The sequence below is a fragment of the Anas acuta genome, chromosome 1 (genome assembly GCF_963932015.1).
Source record: "Anas acuta chromosome 1, bAnaAcu1.1, whole genome shotgun sequence".
NCBI lineage: Eukaryota > Metazoa > Chordata > Aves > Anseriformes > Anatidae > Anas > Anas acuta.
The window spans coordinates 69167740-69193579 of record NC_088979.1 but is presented as its reverse complement, the minus strand read 5'-3'; the positions used below and the strand labels follow the sequence as shown (position 1 = coordinate 69193579).

At 40.5% G+C, this 25840-nt stretch overlaps 1 protein-coding gene across 4 annotated transcripts in view; it reads left to right on the top strand.

The window, feature by feature from the left end:
* HERC2 (HECT and RLD domain containing E3 ubiquitin protein ligase 2) overlaps positions 1–12694 on the top strand; it is a 109751-nt gene extending 97057 nt beyond the window's left edge. For all 4 annotated transcript variants that reach the window (XM_068681418.1, XM_068681426.1, XM_068681398.1 and 1 more), the window contains 8 exons: positions 113–196; positions 6111–6252; positions 7101–7295; positions 7388–7500; positions 8354–8544; positions 10387–10492; positions 11185–11397; positions 11696–12694. In XM_068681418.1, coding sequence (XP_068537519.1) covers positions 113–196; positions 6111–6252; positions 7101–7295; positions 7388–7500; positions 8354–8544; positions 10387–10492; positions 11185–11397; positions 11696–11968 — 1317 coding nt within the window. In that variant the 3' untranslated portion in view covers positions 11969–12694. The remainder of the gene's footprint in view (positions 1–112; positions 197–6110; positions 6253–7100; positions 7296–7387; positions 7501–8353; positions 8545–10386; positions 10493–11184; positions 11398–11695) is intronic.
* Positions 12695–25840: the final 13146 nt, after the last annotated feature.

Below are 25840 nucleotides of genomic sequence, written 5' to 3'. Positions count from 1 at the left end.
ATTTTTTTCTCTCTAAATTGAAGTGTGTGTGTGTGTTTATCTGTGTAATATGTGCAGCATTCTTACTGGATAGCAGTTTTGCAACTTAATTTTTTGTATTTTTCTTTTTTAGGAGGCAGCTTTCCGAAAAGTTGTACAAGCAACTATGGTGAGAGATCGTCAGCACGGGCCAGTTGTAGAGCTCAATAGAATACAGGTATCCGAAGCTGAAGTTTTGATTTTAATATGTATGTTTAGCCACCAGTGCTCTATGTTTGTCAGGTCCCTCTGTGTTTCAGCTGTTTGATGTCCTAGTATACTTGGAGGAGTTGAATTAGAGGATAAAACAATGAAGAAGCAAACGTAGCAAAATCTGCTTGTTTTTTTTTTTCTTTTTTTTCAATATGTTTTCATGCAGACTGTAGTTGTATAGGGGAAGGGGACGCTTCTTGAAATATCAAGTGTGTGATTTGGACTGTAATGAATGAGCAAAGTCTGTCCTGCTTGACAAAGGACTGCTTTTTCAAAACTCACTATATTAGATAATTCAAGAGAGTAGTGATTCTGATGCCTTACTTACCTTACCAAGTGGTCACATGAATTACTCTGCAGTTGCTTTCGTAACATAGAGCATGAAGGGCTGGGGAGGGTGCTGGGAAGGCTCTTCGTTATGATTAAGAATCAGGCTCTTAAACTCTTGTCCTCTGCTGGTCATCACATGTAGTCATATTGATTGCAGAACGGTTTGATACAAAAAGGCTTTTTTTCTTATAATTGATGTTAGAAAATGTAACGTTGTGCCTTAGGCCAGATGTGTCTTTCTTTCCATAGATATTTCCATAACATAGAATAGTAAAACATTGTTTCTTTAAATGGGCTGAAGTCTGGTGTTACAGAATCCTCATGTGTTTCTTTCATTTAGTCATGTTTTTTCTTCCTTTTTTGATATATTAGAAAGTAAGAAAGCTACTCTTCGTAAGGTTAGAACGGAGAATTTGGGAAAATTTTGATTAATCAGCTTTCTCTTAGTGAACTGAAATATGTTCTATTTCTCCTGGACAGTATTTTCTGCTCATTTTCTATGTTTTATGGGCCCATAAAACTCATGGGAATGTGACATGATTAAAATTTGTTATTTTCATATATTATTTGTGAATTTGAAGCTGAAGGGAATGCCAATGATCTTTCCATTACTCTTTTGGGGGAATTCAGAAAGTCTAGCAAGTAGTGCAAATATTTAACTTTAAGCAGGAAACTCATGGCTGGGGTTTGGGCTCATTTCTTAATATCCTTCTACTGTTGAGGTAATTTATAAAGATGAGCTTTCTCTTGTATTCCAGTCCATTACGTGAATCTCTCTTTAAATCCAGAACAGAATTGGTAGCTGCGGGGCTTCTATTTTTCATAGTTTCCGTAGGAAATGAAATATTTCTGTAACGCAAGTCTGTCCTAGATTTAGCCAAGTGAAGACTAAAAAAGATGATCATCATAATCTAGTCTGCTTATACAGTACCAATTAGAAGCCATAATTTCTTTAGTTTGTTCTTGCAGGGAATGGAAATGTGCTTTCTTAAAACTATTCGATTGATCTTTTAAGTAGAGATTCAAAGCTGTTTTGATGGAGTCTCAAACAGCTAATCATCAATGGTGGGAATTTTCATCTTAATTGTAGTTGTGAGTCTAACTGCAGCTAGACTCAAAGATTCCATTGCTATCAAAAGACTTTTCTTACAGTTCATAAATTATATAGTTCAGTCAATTCAGTTCGTCATCTCCCTTGGTATAAAGTAAACAGATGAGGTTTTAATTGCAAGGTTTTTTGCAGATACTGACTTGTTCTTTAAAACGTTTCCTGAAATTCGTTGTTCAGTGGTTTCTTCAAAAATACTGTTAACTGGTCATAACAGCTGTTAACTTCTGTGAAGGCAAGCCAGGCACGACTCTCTTGTCCTGAGGTCAAGTTTTCCATGGACTAGATTCCTTTTCGAGAACTCATTTAGCCTGGATGCCTGCTGGGAGCCTCATGATAGCTAGACACAGCATTTTGGGGGAGTGTTTTGTTGTTCCTGCTCAAGGTGAGTGAACTGTGAATATGATGGCGACTGTACTGCGAGTCACCAGAGTACCAACCTGGATTTTCTATAACATAAAAAAATTGAGGGTAGATGTTTTTATGACTTGAGGTATAGCATGAGGGCAAGCTGGAATGCACAGCCATTTTAGGACACCATCAGAGGATTGTGTAGGGTAGAAGAAACCAAAATAATGCAGTTTTGTTCATATTACTTGCTGGGAATGGTCTTTCAGTGGAATGCTTCAGAACAGCACCTGGATCCAGTTCTGAAGTGGCGTGATAGAAGTAGTCAAAGACTGAGCCGCAAACTAAACCAAATTATGTTGGTAGATGGCTCCAGATGGCTCCAGAGCTCAAGCTCACTGACCTGCTAACTAGTAAATAGATTTACCTAGTACTTAGGTACCAGACTAACTAAAGTGGTGTCAAATGTCAGTGGTGTCAAGTGTGGTGTTGAGATCTGTAGGCAAAGATGTTCTTACTGCTGTTAAATCATACCTTGCCTTTGGATGAAAGAGTATTGAAGCAGTTGAAAGGGATTTCCTCCTTTCAAAAGACAAGCAAATTTCAGTTATTAAGGAGAATATGTACTCTCAGGAACACAATATTACAAAGGATCTCCAAAGGAAAGGTTTTTCATGTCCTCTGCTGTCCTGGGAGGAATGTTGCACTTCTGGATATATTAAATTCTACTTTAAGAGTAGTTTCTTCCTCCTTACTAGGACTACTTATTAAATGTGGATTATAGAAATCTCACTAGTATGGCAATTAAAAATTATATGGCCTTAAATTAAGCACAGGCTATCAATGAATGGATTATTTGTTCTTTTGCAAGTGTTACTCTTCAATTTAAAAAGCATCCCTCCTCCCTCCTGGTTGTTGTCTTGTCCCTTATCAAATGTGCTTTTAAAGGATACTCATTTCATGTAACTTCGTTTTCCTAGACTGAACATGCTAAGCTTTTTTGTCTTATTTTTGTAGAATAGCTTTTCTATACTTTTTTTGCTGTATTTTCTTCTGTGCCATTTCAGTTTAAGCATAGATAACTGAAACTTGAAGGCACAGATGATGCATTGTCTGTGCTCTTGGAATTACCACACTAATTTTTTTTTTCCTCTTCTGGAAATGGATTTCATTACATATCCTCAAATTGTGTTTGTTTTCTTCACAGATGTCTCCTGTGTTAACAGTACATTTTTCTTTCTCTGCTGATTCTAACTAATAAGCTGCCATCTTTTTGTAAACGTTTTTATTAGTCTCTAACTGTGTGATCTTTGTCACTTAAAAATGCATTAACCGAATTACAGATTGACATGAGTGCCTCTCCCCCTTTGTTGCAGTGGTTCTGCTCACAATAAATGACTATTCGCTGTTGCTGTATGCTGCTTCTGAGCTGCTGCATTTCTCTGTGGTCCAGAGACCACAGTTTTGCTATTTTCCAGTGAAGAGTCTTACTCTTTGCTAAAAACTTTTTACATTTTAATATGGGCATCTGTCAGCACAGCAATATATTATGGTTCTGGCAGAAGTGTCGATAATCCCTCATGGCATTCTTAACGCTGCTCCTTTAAAGTCAAGTCATAACCATTCCTGCATCTAAAGGATCAGGTTAAATGAAAATCCTGCGTTGCTAGTGAGTAAGTACTGAATTAAACATACAATAGCAAATGTGCATACCTTTCTATTCAGTTCAGCCAAGATTGCTTGCCGTTTTATTGTCACATAATATGTATTTTCAGTCCGAGGTTTGAAAGTAACTGCTGCATTCACAGACCATCTACTCATACATGGTCTTTTCAAGAGAAGATTCACTGATTTCTCAACTTAAATTTCTTCAGTATCCAAATTCCTTAAAAGTCTACTAAATTAAAACAAGTTTGTGTTGATTTAGAACATCCTATACATGAGAAGGACTGGAGTGTGTCAGCCTTTCAGGAAAACCTGAAAGAAACCTGGCAGATCTTTTCTTCACGGCATCCAAAGCATACAGCAACAGAAGAGCTGGATTTTGAGATGTATTGTACCAAATACAGATTAGTGGGATCAGTTTAGGCTATTTCTGCATAAATACTCTTACTGATATTGATGAATTATATGCACTGTAGGATTCCCTTTACAGTCAGGGCAGGTAGAGAATATAAAATGCAGAACGCTAAGGGGAAAAAAATACTTCAGGTTTCTCCTGCCTTCTGTTTATTTTCTTTCCTCTCCGTACTGATGAAATGCTCTTTGTATTCTTAACCATTCTGTGTGCATCTCCTGCAGCAAAATATGTGGGATTACCCTTGCATGGCATTTGTTAGGAATCTTAATCAAAACTTTAAATATGCTCTTTTTTTTGGTAGGTGCTTAAGAAATGCATTACTGTGTGTACACGCAGGTACACACGTTCACTTTTGGTAGTGCTTGCTCATTTTTAGATGCTGCTAGTAAATACCTAAATATTGTCATTAATTAACTTAAGAAAAACCATGTATTCAGTTTTCTGGCCAACAACAGACACCCTGATTTGTTTTGTTTGTGAAAACCTTACCCTGTTTTGACAATGGATTGTATGAGTAGAAACAGGATGAAATAAGTAAGTGGATTGCAATCCAGGAAAACAAACAAACAAAAACTCTTGAACTATTAGCAGTTTCTTCAGAAACAAAGAGAAAACTTCATTTTTTGTTAAGAAACTTTATCAGCGATGGCCCGCTATCTTTCCATTTGCTTCAAAGATGAACAGATAGAAACAGATGAACAATGAACCATTTGAAATTAAAGATGAATGAGGTATTGGTGGTTGAGGGAACACAAAGTTTCTTATCTAGGGAAGAAAGCGCACAGGGTTGTCCGCAGAACTGGTAAGAATCATTCAGTCCAACTGCAGTGACTTCCCTTTTGCTTTTGCATTTTACTCTTAACAGCAAAATTACTAAGGTCCAACCAACCTACCTAGAGCAATCATTCAGCAGTCTTAGGTCGGTTCAGGACGTGTGCTAGAAGCACGTAGATAAACAGATGCTGTTTTTGGTCTGTGCCAATTTTTTCTGTTACTTGGCAATGAAGTTTGCACAGTTCATAAATAGTGATCATCACAGTAATCACTCAGTTCAACAGCTCTGTCACAGAGTTAGGAACAACATGCCTAAGTCTGGGGAGGAGCAACCCAGGCACCAGGACACTCTGGGGGCTGCCCTGCTAGGAAGCAGCTTGGCAGAAAAGGTCTTTGGGAGCCTAGCTGATAAACCAGCAATGTGCCCTTGCCACAAAGAAGGCTAACAATATTCTTAGCTGTATTAGGGAAAGCTCTGGCAGCATGTTGAGCAAGGTGATCCTTCCTCTCTACTCAGCACTGGTGAGGCTGCACCTGGAGCACTGTGTCCAGTTCTGGGCTCCCCAGTACAAGAGAGACTTGGGGCTGCTGGAGAAAGTCCAGCAAAGGACCATAAAGGTGATGAAAGGAATGGATGGAGCAGCTCTCCTGTAAGGAATAGCTGAGAAAGCTGGGACTGTTTAGAGTGGAAGAGAGAAGGCTTGGAGGAATCTTGTCAGTGTGTATAAATACCCAAAGGGAGGATGCAGAGAGGATGGAGCCAGGCTCTTCTCAGTGGTGCCCAGTGGGAGGACAAGAGACAGCGGGCACAAACTTTGTTGTTTGTTTTTACTGGGAGCCAGGCTGCTCACTGGCACAGGTTGGTTCAGAGAAATTGTGGAGTCTCCCTCCCTGGAGATCTTCAGAAGCCATCTGGACCATGTGACCTCCAGAGGTCCCTTCCAACCTCAGCTGTCCTGTGGTTTTGTAGTAGCTCTGGGCTCCTATCAGCCTGAAATTAACTGCTTTTGTCTTCCTGGAAAGGGTCAGGATATGTCATAGGAGTCTGTGCTACCTGTACACTGTACATTTGAAACTGGGTTCTTCCTCTGTATATGCTACAAAAATACAGGGTAGACCTCTACAGATGTTTCACTGAACACATTAATGTTTTAAATATGAATCTTATATGCAATCTGCACAGAGATGCTGGCTGAAATTTGTTCTTTCAGTGACTTCTATAATGCGTTTATTCAACAGGTAAAACGTTCTAGGAGTAAAGGTGGACTGGCTGGGCCTGATGGTACAAAGTCAGTGTTTGGACAGATGTGTGCTAAAATGAGTTCCTTCAGCCCTGATAGCCTTCTGCTTCCTCATCGGGTTTGGAAGGTCAAGTTTGTTGGTAAGAGGATTCCCTCTCTGTCTCCAATTTGTCCCAGCTGTTTTGCACTTTTCTTTACTGTTCTGGTTTAATTTTTTGGAGGACCTGAAGAAAGGAAGGAGTATAGTTAAACAATGTCTGTGTATAGGCGGCATAGCATGTTATTTCCTAACATATAAGATCTTAGGAAATACGAAAACTTTGAAAAATGATTTTATTAACAAACAGAAAACAAAACAACAACAAAAAAACACACCCAAGATGAATGGAAACAGTTCTGTAGTTGTCCTTGGACTCCAAAGGCAACTTTCTTACTTTTAACAGGCATTTTGCAAAACCTAAATGTGTTCTTCATCTGTCAGAATCTGTAAATAATCCTGGTTAGCTGCTCTTACTTTGAATTTCTTACAATTTGCATGTCACTTTGAGCTTTAAGATGAAATGCAATTTAGATTGAAGACCCACTGTACCTAAATGTACCTATTGTGTGTAAAATACATACAAAAATCTACTTTAAAATGACACTTAAGAATCATGTTGCTTAGGCTTTCTTTTACCACCTCTATTGTTCTGTTTTGATTAGGGTTGAAAACAAAAATGGTAGTTAAACTCTGGCAAAGTAATAGTTCTGAAAGTCTCGTATGTTGCTGATAATTGTTCAAAATAATACTGTTTACGAGGAACTGGAAATATACAAATACAAAGGAAAGCATAAGGTGTTTTCAGAAGAATAGATAAGACAGTGTAGCTTTCAGTAAACTTTTGCTTACCCAGTCATCCCTGTGGAAGGAAATTCAGTTTATTTCAAGACTTAATTTAGAAACATTTTTGGAAGAGTGTGTAATTTTAAGCCTGTTTTCTTCTCCAAGGTGAATCTGTGGACGATTGCGGCGGAGGTTACAGTGAATCAATAGCAGAAATGTGTGAGGAGCTTCAGAATGGGCTGACCCCTCTGCTAATTGTGACACCAAATGGAAGAGATGAATCTGGAGCAAACAGAGATTGTTTCCTATTAAATCCTGCTGCCAAGTCTCTCTTACATATGAACATGTTCCGTTTTCTGGGTAATTTCTTACTGACATGCTACTTGAATTACACAATCAGAATATTGGGACTGAGAGAAATAATAATTAAAATACTGTATTTAAACTTACAGGTGTACTTCTGGGCATTGCTATCCGGACTGGCAGCCCTCTGAGCCTCAACCTGGCTGAACCAGTATGGAAGCAGCTTGCAGGAATGAACCTAACAATTGCTGATCTCAGTGAGGTAAGTGTGAAGTTTCTGAGTAGGGTATAGCTTACAGAAGACAAGCAGACTCTAGCATAAGAAATTCTCTGGGGATTTGCTTCCCTGCTGTATGTATTTGTAGCATTTTGACTAATCTTTCATGTTTTTGAGCCAGTTTATAAAGATCACTTGTACTCACTGTTAAAACTGTACGTTTTATCTTTCAAGAGTAGCTAAATAACCTATTTGAATTGTAGAATATTCTCAAATGCACTCATAGATTTGACTAGATAAATATTTCTGCTTAAACTCCTACTTGCCAGCAAACCTTTCCATAGCTGTTACTGTCTGAAAATGAGTTCAAACTACTACTGAAAATAGTCCACACTCTCATACTGAACATCACAAACTTTCAATTTCTGTTTATTGAACTCAGTAAACGTGGAGTTCAGAGTTAGGTATTTGTTACAAAGAAGAGTTCCTTTTCAGCTACTGTCATCTAAAAATATACCTACCGTAAAAGCACCAAGTCATTTACTTGTTGGTAAGGGGATTCCTTTTGTATCAAAACAGCCATCGGATTTTGCAGAGTTAATCATGTTTTTAAGCTTTAAATCTATTTTCTTATATAACAGTTTCTTGGCAAATGCTCCTCAAAAGGATTGAAATCTAGAACACGTGTGCCCTCCAACATCCCAGCATAATGCAATTTTGTATAATATACTGAGCTATTTTACTGCTTTGGAATTCACGTAGGTGGTTACGGTCATTAAACATTTGACTCAATGCTTTTGGTAGGTGGCACATGATGCAGTGCTTTGGTAGGAGAGAGGGACTGTTGTATAGTGCTAATAAACTGTTTTTAACTTAACGGTTATTTATTTTTCGAAAGGTTGATAAAGATTTTATTCCTGGGCTGATGTACATTCGAGACAACGAAGCTACATCAGAAGAGTTTGAAGCCATGAGCCTCCCGTTCACTGTGCCTAATGCAAGTGGTCAAGATATTCAGCTGAGTTCCAAGTACACCCATATTACACTGGATAACAGAGCTGAATATGTGAGGCTGGCAATAAACTACAGGTTTGTTGGATAAGTCATTCATATTATTTAAATGGGCAAGCATTTTATTTTAAAAATCTTTAAAAGCTTTTGAACAATATGATTCTTTAACCTCTTATGTACAAATAATGTTTTAATGCGATTTGATTTTCATATTGCTTTTAATCTCTCCAAAGCAAAAAGATTAAACTTAAGTTTTAGGAAATAGCATTTAGGAAACAAAACAAACTATCATGCATGGCTCTAGATTTTAATAGCTGTCCTGACATAGCAGTTTTGTCAGCCAGTTTTGTGTGGAGGAATTCCCCATCCTTCTAGTTCATCCTATGCAATAAAATAGTAGGCTTGAAACTCTATCTTCCATGCAATTTCCCATCTTCATATAGCTCTTTATGAAGAGTGCTTTGGTTTAGTACTACTGCTCTCATGATTTTTCCTATCATCCTTTTAAGTCAAGAGCAGTCCCAGATGAATTGTTCTTCTATTCTCATCTGAGAAAGAACACTCAACAAAGTGTTCATACCCCAGACACCATCAAATAAGTGACATCTTCCTGCAGACAAGTAAATTCATCCATAGGTGACAGAAGCTGAACAATGCACTAAAACGTGGGAAATAGTTCAGCGTTTGTGCAAATGGGCCTTTGGTTACTTAGATACCTAATCTAGACAAGTACATTGAAGAAGCAGCTGTGGGCATCTTGTTATTTGAAACAGTGAGCCCAGTGCCTGTTGTGCCTATTGAACTGTGGAAATTAGATGATTTTGATGAGAAACTGATTCATAGGTGTTTTATTCTCCTCACCATAGTTACCTATTTTAGAGAACGCTTGAGCCAGACTGTATCATCACTTATACTTGCTAGTTTGCAGTGCAATGTCTGCCAACAACTGCTTGAATTAGTCCTTGTTTTCATGTGTATATACATGCTCCAAATGGATATAGACTGATATTTAATGATGTTTTTTGACAATAGAGAAGAATATAATTTGCAATGGATAAATGATATATAAAATATCAAATGGATACTAAAAACTTGCATTCACTTGAAGAAATGTTTTTCTTGTCTTGAAAATTCTAGCTGTCATCAAAGGACAACAGTGATTTTGAAGTGTTCTACAGTTAGAAATCTTTTGGGAAAAACATTTTAATAGATTTTTTTTTTTTAATATATGAAGGCCTTGAGAGAAAAACTAGAACCTAAATAGAAACCATGTGAAAAAGTGGATACATAAGAAAGACCTTGTCCTGAGATCTTTGTTTATTTTGGTGGTGACAAGCCTGAGGACTGGACATGTCAATGATGTGAATCTCTGCTGTTCAGAGCTTAGCGTCTTAGAAATTAGCTTGACGGGAGAGGAGGAAAAAAACAAAACACAAATCATGGATGGCAGCAGAAGCACTGAAATGTTACTTATTTATCACTGTCTAAAAACACAGCAAATCCTTTTCCTTAGATGTAATGTTTTAGTTCAGACCCATTTTTCTTTTACTGTCATGTCTTGTCTAGTGTTGGGAATGTTTGAGGGCACAGTCTTAAAGTACAGATGATCTTTGCCCAAGAGAAATTCTTTTCAAATGGGGTATTGGTCTGTTCTTGCCAGGAATAGTACATGAATAATACTGGAAAGAAAATGTTCAAAACAGTGGAAAATACCTCTCCACAGTGAGTTTGCTGTGCAATATGGAATGCTGTAGAAACTGGTACAAGTCAAGTATCAGGTGTGATAAGCATTAATTTTCTTTGGCGTATAGCTGGAGACTTGAGGAGAACACCTAAAGCTCCCTTGATATTACAATAAGTATTAGTTAAAAATTTTCAGGAGAAGGCATTCACAGAATCCCTTGAAATGTGTCTCTGCAGGCTTCATGAATTTGACGAACAAGTTGCAGCAGTTCGTGAAGGGATGGCCCGTGTTGTTCCAGTTCCTCTGCTTTCGCTCTTTACAGGATATGAACTGGAAACTATGGTATCAATTTCTGTTTTGCTACCTCTGTCAGACTAACTTTTGAGTTGGAGTCTTCATTTGTATTTTACTAATCCAAGATTATCGAATAATAAAACCCACATTTAATACTGTTTACAGTGCTTACTCTGATTGCAAACACTTTGCTCAAGGAAGGACTAGAAAATATTTTATTGCTCTCATAGTGATCAAAAAGTTATTTTGATATAGCTGAGCAGTGAAGCAGTGAGGGAATGAATTACTTGTGGAGGTTAAAAAAAAAAAAAAAAAAGGGAATTACAAAACTCCACCAACCCAACAACAATAAAAAGAAAAACCCAACCCACTAAAGAAAATCACCAAAAATTCCCAACCAAGAAAAAAAAACAAAACATGGTAAAATGTATTGAATTCTGAGAGCAGTTTGGTGGGAGATAAATCCTGTGTTGTTAGAGGTGAATTGGAGACATTCCTCCTAGGTAAATTATTTAATTCTTTATGTGATTCAGGAAGATGAAAGAAGCGTGTTGTCCCTTGATGGGAAGATGTACATTTAGTATCATTGTAATAGGAGACTGTGTACAGCACTTCAAATACCTGAATTCTCATTTTGTCAGCGTAAAGGCTGATTAAATATTTTAAGAGAGTGGAGGGAACAAATCACCCGCAATTGATTTGATCAGACTTGTAGCTTATCATTATATTCTCTTTTTCAGGTATGTGGAAGCCCAGATATTCCACTTCACCTTCTGAAATCTGTAGCAACTTACAAAGGAATTGAACCAACTGCTTCCTTGATACAGTGGTTCTGGGAAGTGATGGAGTCGTTCTCCAATACCGAGCGATCTCTCTTCCTGCGTTTTGTGTGGGGCAGAACAAGGCTGCCCAGGACTATTGCAGATTTCAGAGGGAGGGACTTCGTTATTCAGGTAAAGTGTGTGGGATGGGGAGTGGGGCTTTTATTTTAAATAGCTAGAAGTGGAGGAGGAGTAGCATGACTGCTGTGGGTTAACCCTGGTAGGCAGCTAAACACCACAAAGCCACATACTCACTCCACTCCTGCCAGTGGGATGGGGGAGGAGAATCAAAGGCAAAAGTTTGAAAACTCATGGGTTTCAAGATAAAGACAGTTTAATAAATAGAGTAATAAATTAAAGTATTGTTTCAATATTTATTTGTGGTGTGGGCAGTGAATCAAAAAAATACTGTGCTGTTTGTTTTTGACAGGTATTGGATAAATACAATCCTCCAGACCACTTCCTTCCCGAGTCATACACTTGCTTCTTTCTCCTGAAGCTACCCAGATATTCTTGTAAGCAAGTACTAGAGGAAAAACTGAAATATGCCATTCATTTCTGCAAGTCTATAGACACTGATGATTATGCCCGGATAGCGCTGACAGGAGAGCCAGCTGCTGATGACAGTAGTGATGATTCTGATAATGAAGATGCAGATTCTTTTGCTTCAGATTCTACACAGGACTACTTAACTGGGCATTAAACCAGAAATAAAGTAAGGGATATAGCTGTTACGAGCACTGAGGCAAAATGCCAAAATGATAATGAAGCCAAGGACAGTTTAGGGCTCAGAATATAGAGTATGTAGTCAGAGGAATCTTCTGAAAGTTGGGAAAGTGTGTTTGCTACTCATGGTAGGAATTAAGGGTTACAGCTTAAACCATCAGCTTAGAATGAATGGCACAGTATATGGGCATTTAACATTTATTTTAAGAGCTGAAAGTGGCCCCCCATAATGCTGCACTACATTTAGAACCTTTGTGTTTACTGAAGTGTTGTAAATGTTTATATAAATAAGGTAGTGCAGCATCCAAAAGGCAGTGAAACCTTTTAATTTGTGGGTGCAGTAGTTTTTTTCATATTAAGTGTTGTGTTCTGTGTATCTTGATTGTATATTGGAAATACTGTGCAACAACTGAATAGTATTATAAATATTTCAATTAACTTTACTAGAAGTTTGTTAAAATTTTTTGAACATTGAATTAACATTATTCCTTGAAATTCTTCTATAGATAATAAAAATGGCCAATAGTTTCACCTTCACCCCTGGTTTGTATATTTTAGCTTATGCATTATTTATCTAAAATTTGATACCTTTCTGTGAACAGCATCATAATTCTTATCATGGAAAGTGTACTGTATATAATTTGTGCCATGTAAATGCAAAAGTTATAATTTCCCTCCAAATAAAATTCTGCCACAGAAAGAAGTGCTCTGTGTGCGTGTGTTTTAATGGCTGTACGGCTGTCACATGGAATGAATATTACTTCTACTCATCCGAGAAGTGTTTCTGCAATTCACAGTTGTTGGTCAAACACTGCTGCTGTTTAAGGAATATGCACCAATAGTAAGGTACGTTGCCATTGACAGAAGGTGAGCTGTAGTAAACTCAGAGCAAGTCTAAATGGCACAATAACAGTAGTGGTTATGTGCACCTTGTTTATGCAGTTGTTCCAAATGCTGCTGTTGTCAGTAATGGTGAACTTCATCTCTGGGGAAAAAATCTCCTTTCAGGAAACATAGGGGACTGATGTCTTCAAGTACCTTCATGTAGAAGAAAATGAAAACATATGTAATGATGTATGTACAACCTTGTCCCTGAAAACCTTGTTGCTAACAGTATTTTAGTTCAGAATTGAGTGGAAAGTGATGTTCAGTAATAAGTAGGATAGGTATATGCACATGTTTATTTGAACTCTTACAATTGAGAATTGATTCACTGTGATTTTTTAGTGCTTCTATGTGACTTCTACTCCAACTTTAAATATTAACTGTGATCATGAAATCATTTTTCCTGAGACATAATTGGTATTTCGAAATAGTGGTGTAAAAAAAAAAAAAAGGCAATGACTTTTATCTTTGCTGCTGAATTCAATTTCTTCTGAATATCCTGAGGTAGAGTGGAGAGTCTGGTACAGAAGTGCTCATGTGGTTGTCTGCTGTCCTTTGCCATGGTAACACAGGAGCCATTTAGGCATCAGCTTGATCAAAGAGATTCTGTAGTCAGCTTTTCAGACATGATGAATGAGTCATGCCCAAATGCCACAAGCCCAAGGACTTGAGACCAAGTTCAATTGCCATTCTTGAATTTCAAAATCAATTTCAGGAGTGTACAAACTACTATAAAACACAGTTTTCATGGGGTGTGTAATTGGGGGCAAGGAGGAATGTGACTATCAAGAGTTTTTCTTCCAAAAAAAGCAGAAAGGACCTATTTGTTTTGTACAGTAGCAGTTCCCATTGTTAATTTGTGGAGGAATAAAAGAAGGTTTTAAGCTTCCTTCTTTGCTTTCCCATCCTAACAGAAGAGTTCCGGGAGCCCTATTACAGTGTGAAATGCTTGTCATCTATGGCCTGTCTTAAAATAGTTCTGAGTAGCCAGTTGTTTTTCTTTAATAAATCATTGTTTTGAGTATTGAAATAATGGGAATTGCTCTTATTTAGCTTTCAGATGTAGGTTCTTGAGAAGGAAAAGGACTCAGCCTTACAAATGAGTTCATGTGTTAGATCCCTTTAAAAGCAAAGGACCAGATGGTGGTTTGATTTTTATAATAAAGCTTTACAATTGTGAAATTGCAAGATAATAAAAGAAAAATCCCATGTTCAAAATTGCTTTGTTTTCTGAGTGAATTCCCCATTCCTCTAAAGCTCCTTAATGGCTGCTGAACAGCTTGACAATATGGACAGGAGGTCATTGGGCCCCTCGCGGAGTGTTAGAGGACGTGCTCTATAACTTTTATAACCATGGTATTTGTTCCTAAACATCGTGTTAGTCAAAGAAATTTTCAGGCCAGTGTTTATAGGTACCTGTCTCCCCTGAAAGCATCTTTTTCATGTGCAAAACTAAACTGTGCAGCACTCTTCTAGGAGAAAGGGAAGCAGGAGCTTTCAATGATCTTAATGATAAAATTCAATGATCTTATTGATAAAATGCCTTCTATTTTCAAATAACATAGTTTAAGGAAAATGATCAGGTGTGTAGATGCTGTAAAAGATCCTGTAGAAGATCCTACTTCCTGTAGAAGTTGCCTTTCAAGGTTAGCCTTCAATTAAATCTTGTAATTAAAAAGATTTTAAGTAAAACATTGCAGCATGGTGCTGGAATGGGGCTCAGCTGGGCTCAACTTACACTCAACTGGGCTTGAGAGTGTAAAATTGGTGGACAAGTTATTCAATTATCCAGTCATATCCTTACTTGAAGTGAAAACTGCAGTAAAAGCAACTCAGAATGTGACACAAACTGCTCAAATATTTGTAAAAGGGTCTGCTGATTTACTTCTTTGGTTCAAATGTGAATCCTGATGGCAGGTCTGCAAGTTCATCAATTCTGCATTTAGTCTTCTGATGGCCAGAGAGCAATACAGTGCAAGGATTTCACAGAAACACAGAATATCATTGTCTCAGTTGTTTCCTGACTCTGGTAATCCCTGAACAGATCTCTGATGAGAAACCCTTCACACTGGGCAACTGGATACACTCACTACTGATGGCAAGCCTATATAATGAGGGGCTGCAACACTTCTGGAAAATAAAGTATAATCCTATCTTGGGCCTTTCTTATTCAACTGTAACGACTTTATCAGCGTGTGAGAAAAAAGCACCAGCACGGATTGGTCTCAGTGGCTGGCTGAGTTCGTTTTCCTGTTTAGCAGCCAAAAAAGCACAAAATTAGGATGCTTGTGACTAGAGCAGGCTGCTCTTCCTTCTCACTCTTCGTGAAATGTTTAACCCGGGGCCAAAACATGCCAGTTAATACTTCTTCTGAAACCAGTGTGCCATTGGTCTGAAAGCGAGAAACACAGGGATGACCAAATAGACAAGGCTGTGACTTGTCTTCCTAGGAGACAGATTTTTAATTAATTCCTCTCTGTAAAGTTTTTCACTGCTATTTGGAGGAAAATATGCTACTTAGCTTCGGAAACGGATCTGTTTTGAGCAAATTCTTCCCATAATTTCGAAGTGATTTTTTTTTTTCTGACATTTGTTCTGATATGTCTGGCATTTGTGGCATGAGCATGTGATTTGTGAACCACAAATTATGAAACTGTTCTAACACTGCTTCGCCAGTAGAACTGGCCCATTAGTTAACAGATAAGGCAGGTTCACTTCATTATGGCTTTTGGTAACTTCTCTCTTCGTTACTTTTGTAAGGAGACTAAAGTCTATCAAATGAGGTGGAGGTAAAATTGCATCCACGTGTTATGTTCCATCTGAACCTTGAAAAACTTTTCAAGCAAGAATTCTGCAAGTGTCTTTTCTTAAAATCAATTTCGGCACATTGACTTAGAGTCATCCCTAAAAGTACAGGCTCCATGCCCAAAATGAAGCTGATAGGTGAAGGGTTGTCTGAAAGAAGAAATTAAAAATATGAAACAGCTGGGGGGGGGGGAGCAGGTGGGATTTGGGTTGGCCTGGGTGAGTTGCTTTTTCTCCATGCTCTTGTAGAGGAAGGGATATTCCTGGGGGACAACTGTCTGCACAAAACCAGGAAGGAGATGAGGGGATGGACATACAAGTCTGAGAGGAAGAAAACTGCACTGCACCGGTGGTGTGGTCTGGACTTGTTCTGTCTTCTAATATTCTCATCACAACCTCCCCTTTTGTGTGTTGGCCGTGTTTGTGTGTTCTTGTAATCGCTCCCTGGGCGAGCTGCCTGTAGAGGAGCTGACAGTGTCCTTCCACACCTTACAAGTATGGCCAGACTTGATTTATTGTTGGGTTGTGCTGCTGAGGAATCAGCTGTGTGGCGCCCTGTCTGGAGATGATTACTGAGGCATGGACAAGTTGGACGTCAAAACGTCAGTGATGATGACAAGCAAATAAAGAAGCACATTTATACCCTGTGGAGTGAAATACTCTCTTCAAGAGCAGTTTCAGGGTGCTGATGTGTGTCTCACCAGGACTAAGTAGACAAGTGGAAGACGTGTAGAGAGGCAGGAGAAGGCTAACTGCCTGCCTGTGCGTTTGGGGAGGGTCTGGCCTGCAGCCAGTGGTCTGACGGGCTTTGAACTGTATCCAGAGGTCTCCATCTGCAGATGTGGACCAGATTTTCTGTCTGGGGAGTGGGCTACTCTGGCAATTCATGCTCACAGACTGAATACTGTTTTTTCTAGTGATGTAGGTAAACAAAGCTGTGGCCTGCATCTTCTCAAAGAACATTGGGATTAAGGAGGAAATGATTGATTGTCTGTGGTTATCCAAAGCAAGTGTAGAAGAAACAGTAGCAATACTTGACACCCACCCACCACCACAATTTGTAACTGTAAAGATAATTTGCCACCATAATCACCGGTCTAGGCAGGTCAAGAATTTGAGTTAATAATAGAGGTTTTAAAAATCTTGTTAGACATCTCTTGGTGATGATCCAACAATTATTGATCTACCCTCAGCCAGGCAGCTGTCCAAACCATTCTGTTGAGTCCTTTCAGCTTATTTGTTATTCCTGCCATGCTTTGTTCTTTAGCTCCAAAATGTGTTTCTGGTAAGTAGTATAGACTCAGCAATTATACCCTCTTCATCATGTTCTGACCAAGGTGCCTTGAGACATCCAAACTTACTGCAGACAAAACCTTTTAAATCCCATCAGGATTAAGCGAAGACAGTGAAACTTTTCAGCTTTTCCATTGTGGACCTGCATTGGCTCAACAGGATCTTTTCTTCTTCAGCAACACCTTAACCAGATGCTAATTCTGCTGCTCACGCAGCTCTCCCCAACTCCATCAGGGCTTGGTGATTTATCCTGTGGAGTTAGATAAAGATGCGCTGCAGCTCAGTGCTGCAGGAGTCCCCCGGTGCCTTCCTGCAGTGGTTTTTTGGTTTATGGACGTACAGCACAGCTGCTCTCACCTAAATCAGCTGCTAACCTTCTGCTGCCAGCTCTGTTTAATACAGCAGTGTAGATACACCTGTCAGCCTTGGGGGAGAAAATAAATGGTGGAGCAACAAAGCAGCAGCACATGGCAGTCTTCCAAGCAGCTCGGGAAGTAGCAGCTGAGTTAAGCCATCACATTTGTATTTTGTTTCTCAAGAAACACTTCTGCACTAAAATCCTCTGCCCCAAGGTTGCTGCTGGTTGTTTTTGATGGGCTCATTTCCTTCTTCTGGTTCATAAGTTGGCCCTGCAACAAATTGCACTGGCCTAGTGGGATGGGAAGGGGGGAGAACAAGCAGCAGGGGAGAGCAAGCACCTTTGAAACATCCCTGCCCTCGAGTCCTCCCTATCATTCCTCTTTAGCAACCCCCTGAGACTGTAGGTATCATGCAAAATGTTTGCCCTCCTTTAGGCTCAGTGGGATAACCATGCATGATCAGGGCAGGAGGCTGGAAAGCCCAGCTTCAAGGCTTCTGCTGTCAGAGCAGAAATGGCACTGCCCAATGGTGTGGATAACGAGAAGTTGCGTAAACTCATTTAACTAAGAGTGACTTGCTCAAATGATTACAGTGGGAAAAGCAAATATTGTTAAACCCAGCGTGAGGTTAGTTACTGGCTTTCCTGGAGTCTGTATGAAGCTGATCTAAATTTTTTATTGTGACAATATTGACAATTTCAGTGGGAAAATGCAATCCTGTGGCCAGGTAGTTTGTCTTTCTAGTTTATTATGCACAAATCCAAATTAACTGCTGTGAAAATGGTGGCAACTTTGGATGGCAGTAATCTATTTAAACATGTGTGTGCGCTGTAAGAAGACTTAAATATTATGTGTTATATATGTCAGAAAGGCCCTGTAAGTAAGAAACACATTTGCTATAAAATTCTACATAAAAAAAGCAGTCATGACTCCAGATGACATTGGTCTCGGCTCCAGGTACTTGGCTCCAAGACTGGGCTCGCCTCTCAGTCTTGGTTCTACAACTAGAAGTGCCCGCATGCCATAGGATGTCAAAACAATCCTGATGTCTGCTTTCAAGATGGCCTTGCTTTGATCGCAGGCAGTTTGCAATGGTGTTAAGAAAACTTTGTATGATCATGACCAGCGAAGAAGTCTTTGGGAGGTTTTCAAGCTTCCTCTGTGGTTAAGGCACAGGACTGGGAGTCAGGAGATCAAAGTCCCCCCATTGTACAGAAATGCTATTTCAACACATAGGCTGCATTGATAGGAGTGATCTCATAGGAGTGCTACACACACTTCTTTGATGGGGCCGAGGAGTTGTTCCCACCAGCCGGTGCATGGTGGAGAACTGGCTCGTCCCACCTACAGAAGGCTGCTGATAAGAACAGGGAGCAAGGACGGGCGCCGCCGGTCCTCGCTGCTCTGGTAAAACGTTGCCATGGTCATGAAGGTGGCTTCAAGTGGTGAGCACGGAGTGGGCAGAGGAAAGGGCAGTGACGGCTGCGATTGCTTGGGTCACATTGTGTCATGAGAGCTGGGAAGGATGTGGTCAGCATACCCGCAGGCAGGAAATGCAGCGGCACTGCCCTTGTATGTTTTGAAACAAATGAATGTTGGGGTATTGTTTGCCAATGGAAAACGGTTTGAGAAAATATTTTTGTACAGTAACAGGCTACAGAAATAGCTCACAAGCTGAAAATGTGCTTTGGGATATCTGTCTGTTTTATGCAGGGCTTTAAAGACGGAAGCGGGGAGGACAAAATCCCTAACTAGAATTTGCTTACGGGCTGTTTAATTTGAAAGATAGTTGTACAATCTGCTTCTTTCCATCTGGGAGTGGTACAAACCTTGTTATCATCTTCTTAACTCTTACAGAATAGTGACAATTGCTGCCAAGGCCTTACTGGAGGTGGTAAAACAACTGCCTTGTGGCACCTCTGGGAAATTCAGGATATTTTGTGGTCTCAAAGCTATTCTGAGACAGTAGTGTTTGCAGCAGTACTCAGGGCCCCCTCTACACATCAGAGCCTAGATCCAGCATCCCATCTGCTTTTAGGAAAGATGTGGTTTGCAGCTACTGAGCACTCATTTACTGACATGGCTGGTTTTGGGGTCATTTTCCTGAGACTTCAGTAACCTGTCTTGCATGAAGAAGATGTCAGATTCTACTAATAACATCACATTTATGGTACTGCTGTGCTGGGAGGGATTGCAAGGTATCTGCTCCGGGTTAAACATCACCTTGCTTGAAGAGCCAGCTTGGAGATGACTGACTGCTCTGAGAAGGGGCTATACCTATGTGGGGGTGGACAAAATGTGGCCATAATGAGACAAATAATTCTGAGGACAGCGAAGAAAACGAGACAAAAAAGATGGTGCAAGAATGAAGGACAAATTTGAGGTAGATTTGAGGGCTTTTAACACTTTGACCTCACCTGAGTCTCCTTGTTTAGGTTAGAGCAAGATGTAGCCACTGAGCTCACTGGGGTCCTCCACGAAGATCCTGCCACAAATTGCAGCTGACATTTTTTAGCAGTGAATGTGATGATGTACATATAGCTTACTCACAGCTTTTAATTTTTATTTATCTATTTGATTATTTATTTATATTTTTGCAGGACTGTGTTAAAAAAAAGCAATGGGAATAGATGAAAAGTATGTCCCTTTGGTCTTGCAAAAGCTTTAAAAACCCATGTCCTTGCCTTCCAAACTCACTACACCACATTCAATACTAACTGGTCTCAGTTGGCAAAACTACTTGCTGTTGGATGAAGGTCCTGGGCAACCTGCTTTAGATGGCCCTGCTTCTTCAGGTCATTGGACCAGGTAACCTCTAGACATCCCCTCCAACCTCATCCATTCTGTGATTTTGCAATTTTCTGATTTTTTTTCCATAATTGTGTATCGAGTAGACAATCTCCTGAAGATGAGGTCCCAAGTGCATCTGGGATTTTTGCATGGCAGAGGACTTTCATCTAGAGAGCTATGAATTGTCCTGAAGTGAAATGATGTTTTCCTACCACTGAGATGGACTTTGGTTTGCCAGTGATGAGAAGGTCTTAGCACCCTGTGTGAAGAAATGCGTTCTTCAGAGATGAGCATTTCCACACAACTCAGAAATGTGATGTTGGCTATCGTCCAGAGAGAATACTCCTTCAAGTGGTGCAGAACTGGTTATCTTTTGGCATGGCTTTTGATCTGATAGATTACATAGGCAGGTAGGATTTTTACTAAATTTTTCAACAGTTGTTATAGCCCTGCAGTTTTCTGTCATAGGATACTGGATCCTCAAAGAACTGAATGACCCATGTTAACCATGATGAATTAGCCCTTGAAGTGACCTGACAGTCTGTGACTAGCACAAAGAAAAAAAAAAATCAAACAATATAGAAGATAGAAAAGGAAGAGAAGCCAAAAATAACCAGTGGGCACTGCTGCCTCTGGAACTTTTAACAGCTTGGTTCCATTCCCAAAGATAAGGGCGCTCCTTTCCCAGGTAGAGTCAGAAACAAAAAACTGTGAACTGAATTGAAAGAATGACTTGTGAAATCCACTCCTCTTCAGGAGGATGAATGTGTGGATGAAGGTTTATGGTGAGGTGGTCTTATAGGAAAGTTCATGGGGCTCAGCTATGCATTAAGGACGCTGGAAAGAAAATTATTTTCACCAGTCTGGCAAATGTTGTGTTAAACCCTGCAGGGGCTGGAGATGTTTCTGCTCAACCAGGTTAGCATGATGGATTCTGTGAAAAGGGAGAGGGACATGATAGGCTATGTGTAATGTTATAACTTTCCTAGCAGAATCATATACAATGTTTGTATAAATCATATGTATTTATGGAAAAAATAATAACGGGAGGGAATATGTAACTTTGATGGGTAGAAGAAACCTTGTCAACCACTGTTATACTTCATTGAGAAATGCCTTCTTTTACAAAATTTCAGAAAATTTCCCAGTTTAAGCAAACTAGTTTCATTTCTGCTGTAGACAAAAACCTATGCTCTGCCTTGCACACATAAATAATGACAGCATAGCCCTGTTGAACTGAGTCCACTCTCCTGGAGTAATTATGTCTCTTGCTCTACTGCAGATCATCTCTGGGTGGGGAACTGGAGAGGAGGCACACGCTGTTATTCTGGACTACAAGTGGAGATTGGCATAGGCGCAGAGAGACAGGGGTGTGGAGCTACAGAGGAGTTCTTTCTCAATGGAGATAAGGTATTGGCACAAATGAAGGTTTATGTTTGTAATTGCCTCAGCTGAGTTATGATTAACCCAAAGGATATGGGATGACTTTTGAAAATGAAGCTCCTCTTATACAACAAGTACCATCTCATGCTTTTTCTGATGTATGTACTCATGCATAAAAGGGTGTTCGATCTTGTAATTACTTCTTGGATAGTCACTTCAAGGTCCTAACAGCCCTTCTGGCTGCTCTCCTCTCCTCTCCTTGTGTCCCTGAAACAAGCCATAGCCACACAGCAGCTCCCTGGCCTGTGAAGACAGGCAAGTGCTCAGCATGTGGGGCCGCTGCGGTGGCCGGGGGCTGTGGCTGGAGCCAGAGCAGCATCAGATAGGCAGTGAATGCCACCTTTCAGGGCCTGGAGCTGAAAGGCCATCATTGTTATCTGCGTCTCTCCCTGACCGCATCTCATGACCTGGTGTGCAGAGCCTTACACAGTGCATCCAGGCACAGATGGGAAGGCTGGGATGTGTCCCTGTCTCCTTGCCAGCAATGTGCTGAGAGCAAGGACTTAAAGTTCATGAGCACTCTGCTCTTCCTTGGAGGCCCCCCCACTGCTGACCAGGCATACTCAGTGCTAGGCTGACCGGTGTGATGAAACCCTTGATATGAAGCACTTGGAGACCTCCAACAGTAGCCATCAGGGGTAGGTTTGTCTAATACCAGCGGGGACTGAATGATGGGACTACCAGTACTGTCTTAGCCTCACCCTGAAAGAAAAAGAGCATGAGGTTGGCTACCAGGGGTGGATTTCCTCTGATTTTCTGTGCTGCAGCCTTGCCTGGATTGAACAATTTGTTCACCAGAAAGTGAATCTTTCATTTAAGTTCACTGGATAATTTAATTTCTTTTGTTTGGTTCCAACACAGCACAGACTTCTTAGACTGTCAGCTCAAGGTGGCAAATCAACACCTAACTTTTAACTCGCCACTGAGCACACACTGTTGCTGGAAGACCCTATTTTTTTCTGCTCACTACCAGTGCAGAGGAAGCCAGCCTGTTGTCACACTCATTATGTCTGGCCACTTTGCAGGTATAGACTAGACTAGGCATTTTTTCTGCCATGTCTGTTACCTGTCTACTCTTCCCTCTGAAAAAAAAATAAATTATGCTATTTCAGGTTGGTGCTGAGCAGATTTCTGCAACTGTGTTTTCACCACTGCTGCTAGCTCCCACTACTCTTATCATCCATCTCCTCTCCAATCTCCTCTCTGTTGCAGACAGGCCCTCACAGGGACAGCGGACAAGAGGAATAGCCAGGAAGAAAGTTGAGGAGAAAGGAACAAAGCCTAGTAAAGAGCCCAGCCACTGCTGGACTTGGGCTTGTCAAAGCCTGGCGTGCATTTACTCGGGGCAGCTCCAGAAAACACGGGCAAACAAGTCTGCAGCTACAGGACACCTGCCTGAGGTGGACCAAACTGTTCCCAGTTAGGAAGACCCCATGAAAAGGCATCTCTCTCTCCCCGTTACAGGCATTTCCCTCCAGAGGACTACTCAGCTGAAACACCCAAGGCCTTATCCCTCATAAATGTAGGTGTCTATGGTGAAAGTGTCCATGTGTGAACTTCATGTCTATTCTCCCTGTTTTGGGATGTGAATGATTAATCAGTACAGTCAATACAGCCTTGAGAATTTTTAATTTTACCCTGAGGTGGACACCCAGATGGGGCTGGGGCATTCCTTTCTCAGACTGCATGGACTTTGCATCTCCAGGGATTAGAAGAGGGAGTTTAGACCTGCAGTTTTCATGTAGACACCTTAAGTTTGCCAGCACAAATCCCTCCTACCTTATGGTGGGATGATTTTATCCATTAGAGGTGTCTGTATCTGTATTAAGTATTGGAGACTGGTTAGACTAGACACCCAGATTTTAAACAGATTTAATGGAAGCTGTGGCCTCAAGTGTTTTCTTGAATGTGGGCCTGCACTGGTCAATAACGAAAGCAATATAAACTCTGTGTATCACTGGCCTGGCCTTTGTGTGTGTATGTGTTTTTCCTAAATCCTGAAGGAAGACATGGGATTCCTAAAAAACACACCACAAGTTCACCAGAACTAGCTTCATTTGGTGCGAGCCCTGACACCACTCTTCCCTGCCCGTGCCCTCTGTGCCTCACACAGGCACTGTCCTGTCATGGTGGACAGGGAGGCCCAGCACTGCTCCCTGCCTCCCCCAGGCCTCAGTGTTGAGGGAGCAGCCCTGGCATGGCAGGAAAGTCTGTCAGGAATGCAAAACTCCCTCTTCGCTAGTCTGAGCCCCTCTGTGCTAGTCTGAGCAATGCCACGTCCACACAACGGCCGGCCTGTTCACAGGCTTGCTGTTCCCTACTGGGAAACTGATGTTTGCTCTGGGGCTACAGCTGGGACTTGCTGCAATCATGATGATCTTGTTTATTTATCTATTTATTTATCTATCCTAACTCGAAAAACAGAACTACATGGAAATTTTCTCCATAAAATAATTTATGGAAGGCATCGGGAGCCCTGTTTTTTGCTCTGAAAATATAGATAATGAAACTAAAACCATGCCTGGTTTCCTTCCCAGCTCTGTTCAGTTTTAATCCATGGAAACTGAGCAGTTTCCAAGCTCAGTATTAGAAAAATGATCGGTTTGAATCCAGACCCCAGCTAGCTCCTGTTATACTGTACAGCCTTATGGACATGAAATCCTAAATTGAACTGAGCAACATCACAGCTTTCTCTTTGCAGTCTTCTGTGGACATGATTTCATAATTTAGCAGTATTATTTGTTATCTTTTTGTTCCCATCGTGTGACGTTCCACATAGTATCTCAGCTACGTGCTGAACACATTTTTAGGGACATGAGACATGAAAGGGCTACTTTCTCTAGTGCAATTATGTGATGATGCTATGCAGTTTTGTCTTAAACTTAAAGAGAATTAGGGAAGGAAAATTTTTTTTACCTGCAACATAAATGAATCCAACAAAATAGCATCCCCAGCTTTCATACTTCTTTCACCCGACATATTCCTGGAATGAATGAGGACACTTGAAGGGGACTTATAGAAAAGATGGGGAGCAACTCTTTGCTCAGTCAGATAATGACAGGATGAGGGGGAATGGTTTTAAACTAAAAAAGGGGAAATGTAGATTAGATGTTAGGAGGAAATTCTTCACTCAAAATTCTTCCAGTGCCTCACTCACCTCAGATGGTGAGGCACTGGAACAGGTTGTCCAGAGAGGTTGTGGATGCCCCATCCCTGGAGGTGTTTGAGCTCTCTTCTTTCTTTCTTTTTGTTTATTTCTAAACCTGTCTGCCCCAGCTGCCTGCTGGTTATATTTTCCCCTCCACCTCTTCTCCTCAATCATCCTTTGATCGTTGTGCTAGGAACAGACTTTATAAACAATTGAGTGGTCTCATATTATGGATTCAGACCTTTCTGACCTCTGCTGACTTTGTACTCCAGCCTCTGCATTGATGCCTGCTTTTCCATAACCCACAGAGTCATTCCCATACTGAGTGTTTGTGTCACAGCTTTGGTCAAGACCTGTCTGGACACAAGCTGTATAGCTGCTCTACAAGGCTCCAGGGGATGAGCTGCCTGCCTGCCTCAAGGTGGGACCCATCCTTCTGTCCCCATCTGCCCTCCGTCTGCCTCAGTGAGATGTCCCCACACCTGGGCTACATGGGCAGTCCCTGCTACGAGTCAGTGACTGGCAGAAGGGAAAGCTTGGTTTTGTGCAATTCTGTTGAAGTTCCTATTTCCCTTGCTTTATGGGTCTACTAAAACAGTAATAAATCCTTAATGCATTTCTGTGCCATTTCTCACCATGCTCAGACATCAGCTCCAGTTTCTCAGGACATCACTCAGGGTACTGAAGTGCTCCTATTGTCTTCTGAACCATGGAGTTTTTCAGGTCTGCCCAGGTTTCCACAGGATTGGCAGCTAACTGTCTTCTGAAACCCCTTTCTACCATCAGGTACTCATCTGCTTCCTATTTTTATTTTGTCCCAAACATGCTCAGTGTATTTACTTTGCTGTATCTATTTTCCCTAAGGATATATTAGCTCCTATCTGTGCTGCTGGGCAGCTATCTTCTGTTCTTGAAGATTGGTGAGGAGTAGTTAACTGACTTAATCACTTCAGTACTCTTGTCTGGGTAGACTTGACTCTTTCAGACTCCTAACCTGGGAGAGAAATGCTGCAACTCATTTCCCTGTGCACAGTGGCCTCCACATTATCACAAATTTATATATGGATTTTAGATTAGTTCTACATTTACTGGGGAATGCCCTCATTTCTACAGCTAGATTGACAGC